At 42.1% G+C, this 5,210-nt stretch overlaps 1 protein-coding gene across 1 annotated transcript; it reads right to left on the bottom strand.

Annotated features, from left to right (window-relative positions):
- Positions 1-224: 224 nt before the first annotated feature.
- LOC145054900 (chlorophyll a-b binding protein CP29.1, chloroplastic-like) lies at positions 225-1,401 on the bottom strand. Its single transcript, XM_079003163.1, has 2 exons — positions 822-1,401; positions 225-725 (listed from the first exon to the last, which is right to left on the bottom strand). Exons 1-2 carry the CDS (start codon positions 1,323-1,325, stop codon positions 363-365), a joined length of 867 nt encoding a protein of 288 aa, XP_078859289.1. The 5' UTR covers positions 1,326-1,401; the 3' UTR covers positions 225-362.
- Between the last annotated feature and the right edge of the window lie 3,809 nt (positions 1,402-5,210).

Raw genomic sequence — 5,210 nt, 5'->3', positions numbered from 1 at the left:
CTTCTCTAATGCAACACACGGCCAAGCCATTGGTGCTTATCATTCACAGTTGTTTATAGTTCTCGATTGATCAATTGATCACGAATTTTTAGCCAAACCTATTATCCCCCACCCAAAAAAATATATATATAAAAAATAAATAAATAAATAAACCTTTGAAGTAGTTTTTCAAGAGACAGCGAGCTGTAGTTGCTTGAATCATTCACAATCGTGGGCAGACCACATTAAGTAAATTAACTGCATTTGCACAAGAATAGGTGATAATACTCAAACAGCCAAATGTTACAAACTTTACAAGGTCATAGTAAAGACGAGGATGCATAAGTATCATATGTAGAGATAGTAATTAAAACAAAATAGATCTAGGAAAAGAACCCAAAGGTATCAAGAATGGTAGTGTGAAGCGGGTCACTCAAATGGGTTACCCAGTTGTTGAGCGGGCCCTTTCCGGTGGCTGCAGCCTGGACAGCAAACCCAAGAAACGCCACCATAGCAAGACGAGCATGCTTGATCTCCGCCAATTGAAGAACAGCTTTCTTTTCAGGGTCAGCTGCCAAGTTCAATGGATCGAATGGACCACCTGGGTAGAGTCTTTTCTCAGGTTCCAGTTCAGCGTTCCTTTGAAACTCAATGTATCCGATAACCAAAACCTCGATCCAAATCAAAGTAGTGATAGAGAAGGGTAACGGTTGTCCAAAATAAGATGAACCATCGATTAGTTCCACCTAAAAGAAAGCAAATGTCAAATAAAAAGATTAGTTAATGAGCTCTTTTGTTTTTATGATTGATAAATGATACAGATTAGGTTATACATATGGTACCTTTCCAGCGTCTTGCCATGTAACACCAGTCACCGATTCAACAACAAGCGCACCAAGGGTAGCCAACATAGCCCATCTCCCGTGTATCAGTTCGCACTCCCTGAACCTCTGAAGCCCAAACACCTCGGTGTATGGTTGGAAAGGAGTCGACTTCACGTCCTCATTCTCGAACCTGGTTCCGATCACGTCCCCAGCCAAGTTCTTAGCCAAGTTTTGATCCAATGAGTCCAAATCAAACTGAAGATACTCAGCGGGTTTACCTAGACCAAATGGGTCAAACCCGTAGTCTCCAACCAGGCTTCCATCGAGATACTCCGGCGCTTTTGCACCTGGATACCATAACGGCCGGTCGGATGTGACGGGTTTGGACACTTTCTTAGGTGCTGCTTTCTTCTTTCCGAAGGAAAACCGGGCCGTGACTCGACCAGAACTGGAATGCAGTTCCGGGAGACGGGTTCCCATGAAAGAAGACGTGGCGGCGGCCGCAGCTGCGGTGGATGCCATGACTGTCGGTGATGGAGGCTACTGTGCTCCGGTTTGTCGTGGGATAAGTGTGGGTTCAAGTATGAATTTAGTTGTTGATGTATAGAGTTGGATGGTTGTTCAGGGGTTATCTAAGTGAGGGTTTGGTAACCGTTGGATGAAGTACGTGAATCCATCTGACGGATAAGAATGGTTAGGCCTTATCTATAACCCCTTATCTAGTGGTGGTTTCGTAGGATGGTGGTATGTGGTTCACATGAATTGGGAAAAATATATCTGGGTATGTGACCAATAGTTAACGTTTGTATGAATATCCTCGTAGAGAAAATTTGTGAAATGAAAAAAAGAAGTGGCTTTATGAAGAAAATGATAAAGAATTAGGAGTTTTCGAAAAATAACGGAAAAGACAAAAAGACAAAAAAAAAATTATAAAATTTTAATTCCGCAGAGGGTGTATCGTTCCATAGAGATGTCCTCTGTGGCTCTGTTCTTCACATGTACTCCTCTAAAAAATTGTTCTTCACTAAAACATGACCTAATAACGATTTTAATATTTATTTTCTTCTAAATCTAATGATGTATCAACATTTAGCACATATCAATGATTCAAAATAACAATTTAAACTATAAAACTATGTTTCTAAGTCTACTTCTTCGACAATTTAGTCAACATAGGTCATGTTTTAGCAAAGAACAATTCTTTAGAAAAATACTTCTCAAAAGCAGATCCATAAAAGGCATCTATGTGGAATGATGCACCTTCTACGAAATTAAAATTTTATAATTTTTTTTTTCTTTTTCCCCCGCCAACTCATTTCCTTAGAGAGTTTTCTTGTCCCTCAAAGCTAAAAGGCTTCCGCACAGACCTTCTCTATAGAAGTCATGGTCATTTTTTTCGAAAACTCCTAATTCTTGGTCATTTTCTTCGACCAACCCTTCTTTTTTTTTTTTTTGGCAATTTCACAAATTTTTCCATCTTTTTGTCATGTGGCATATTGCTTGTGTATTGTGATGTTGTAACTAAGGTTGTTTGATATCAGCTTGTCCGATGCTGAGTTGGACTCGACGAATACCACTCTCTTAGCTTGGCATGCTGAGTTTGAAATCGGCAATTTGCTGAATTGTTTTTAATTTTTTATACCACTTTTCAAAAAATACCTTATTTTCCAAATTATAATATTTTTTTTTCAGGGCCTAAATGTTTTAGGGACATGTGGACAGGGCCTAAATGTTTTAGGGACCCAATTTTTTATGCTATATTCAGGAATAGGCACAAAAAATGCAAAGGATAGATTGATTACTCCACAATCCACACGCGAAGGCAGTAGGCAGAAGGCCAGACACAGTCATTCAACGCTTCAAGCAAGGGAGTTGGTCACGGGCGGGGCCGCCTGTGTGTGGTGCCTGCTTCTTCGTCTTCATCAAACCCTCTAGGTATCGGCTCTTCCTCTCAAAAGGTACTTCCATCATCTCATAATTCTTCATTCTTCAACTTTTTGTAGTTAGGTTTGAACTACCGGTGTTTATATTGTTGATCCCAGTCTGGAACTTCTCAAGAACACTAAGTAAAAATCGAGAAATTGTATATTTTCCATCGATCAAGTTAGAATATTTATGGGGGGTGGATATTAGGAGTACATTTCTTTCAGAAATAAACATATGGAGTCCAACATGATTGTTAGTAATGATAAAGATCACTGGTAAATCATAATTGACTTGCATTTGGTGATTTCTATACTTAGCATTACTATTATCATGAAACTCAAATGTTTTGCACTTTTGCCCCAATCTGTAACAACCCAAAAATACGACCCAAAAATTTTGTTTTTCAACATAACTAAAAACCATAATCTGAGTGTCATATCATAAAACCATACATGATGTATCTCAAAATAATAATAAAACACTGTGTGGAAAACTGTATCATATCCATGTCATATAAAAATCAAGAACTAAATCAACTCCCAGGATAAAAGCTGAAGCTGTGGTGTGTGCGATGCCATCATCCCGAGCTCTTCCCTCTGCTTGCGGAAGTACCTGAAACCAAAACTAAAACTGTAAGCACGAAGCTTAGTGAGCTCCCCCAAACTACCACATACCATACGATACATATATAAAGCACATACTGGGCCTTGCCCACTGCATCAGACCGAAGTCTGGAACTAGCTGCATCAGACCGAAGTCCGGAACTGACTGGGACCTTGTCCCCTGCATCGGACCAGAGTCCGGAACTAACTGCATCGGACCGAAGTCCGGAACTGACTGCATCGGACCGGAGTCCGGAACTGACTGCATCGGACCGAAGTCCGGAACTGACTGATCATGGCATAGCATAAAACATAACAACTATTATAAACACATAAACTGCATACTGCATCGGAACAGAGTCCGGAACACATAACATAATTATGCTTGAATCACAAAGACATCAAGCACTCTAGCTACTGCATCAGACCAAAGTCCGGAACTACTGATAATTAAACGGGCCGACATTGTGGCCGTAGACCCGTTCTTACTGAAGGGAAACTCACCTCGTGAACTGGCTGCTGAGTGAATGGCTCTGAGGGCTAACTGATGCTGCTCCGGTATCTCCCCGGCTACAAGTCCATAAACACACTCAATCAAATACTAAACACTGCACTGGGTAAAATGACTCTTTTACCCTTGGTCAAAGTCAACTCTCAGTCAAGGTCAACTCTCGGTCAAGGTCAACCCACAGTTGACCTGACTCGCCGAGTTGGGCCGCCAACTCGCCGAGTCCTTATTCTCACTCCTCGACTCTACTCGCTGCTACTCGTCGAGTATGGCATCGACTCGACGAGTACTCTCCCGATCCAAGAACTCAGACAATCTTCATCCGACTCGCCGAGTCCTATGAACAACTTGGCGAGTTGTTCTTGAGCTTAAGAAGATTGCCTTGGACTCGCCGAGTTGTATGAACAACTCGCCAAGTCCCCCCATTACTGAGTCTACCCTCAAACTCGCTGAGTCCACTCCACTACTCACTGGTCCCACTCGACACCGCTCAAAAAGGAAGAAATCGGGGACTCGCGACTCGACTCGCCGAGTCACCGCCATGCAACTATTCTACACTCGACTCTGCTCGAATCCAATACATCCAAATGATAGATCTGAGTCCAATAAGCTGATTTACCACGTAAAGTTTCCAACTTTACGTGTACAAACGCATGAACAAGGGAATAAAGGCTAAAAGATGCTTAAAAGGGGTAGATCTAGGGTTAATATGCAAAATAGCTCCATAAAGGCAATAGATCTGGGCTCTACAACTCCTAAATGAACAGATCTAAGGTTATCTCGGCATAAGAGAGCTTCCATATCAACAAAAAGCTTTGAGAAAGGCATTAACAAGATCTAGAAAGGGTTTTAGGGCATAAAAGAGAGGGAAAACTGAAGAATACCTCAAAGAGCTCTTGCTTTCCCTTGAATCTCCGCTGTGAAATCCTTCTCCTTGCTCCTTTCTTCTTCTCCTTCTTCAAGCCTTCACAAATGCACACAAGATCACCAAAAAAAACACTCAAGATCGAATTAGGGTTTTCTCACAGCTTTAGAGGGTGAAGGAGGCGAGATTGGGGGCTATAAGGTGGCTTAAATAGTGGGCAACCCGGGGATTTAGGGTTTCTCCCAGACGGACAGACTCGCCGAGTCCAGAATATGGACTCGCCGAGTCGCCAGCTAACACGTGCTTGAAATCCCGACCCGACTCGGCGAGTCAGGCTATGAACTCGCCGAGTCCCTCTTGCAAAAATTCAAAATAAATACCAAGGAATTATCATACCGGAGACGGGTCGTTACAATTCTCCCCCACTTATCTCAGACTTCGTCCTCGAAGTCTGCTACGGCTGAATCTGCAAATATCTCTGGGTAGTGCTCCCTCATCTCCTCCTC

Source organism: Lactuca serriola, chromosome 5 (genome assembly GCF_051521515.1).
Source record: "Lactuca serriola cultivar US96UC23 chromosome 5, Lser_US96UC23_V15, whole genome shotgun sequence".
Taxonomy (NCBI): domain Eukaryota; kingdom Viridiplantae; phylum Streptophyta; class Magnoliopsida; order Asterales; family Asteraceae; genus Lactuca; species Lactuca serriola.
The sequence above is the reverse complement of the archived record's forward strand: the minus strand, read 5'-3'. Positions and strand labels throughout refer to the sequence as shown.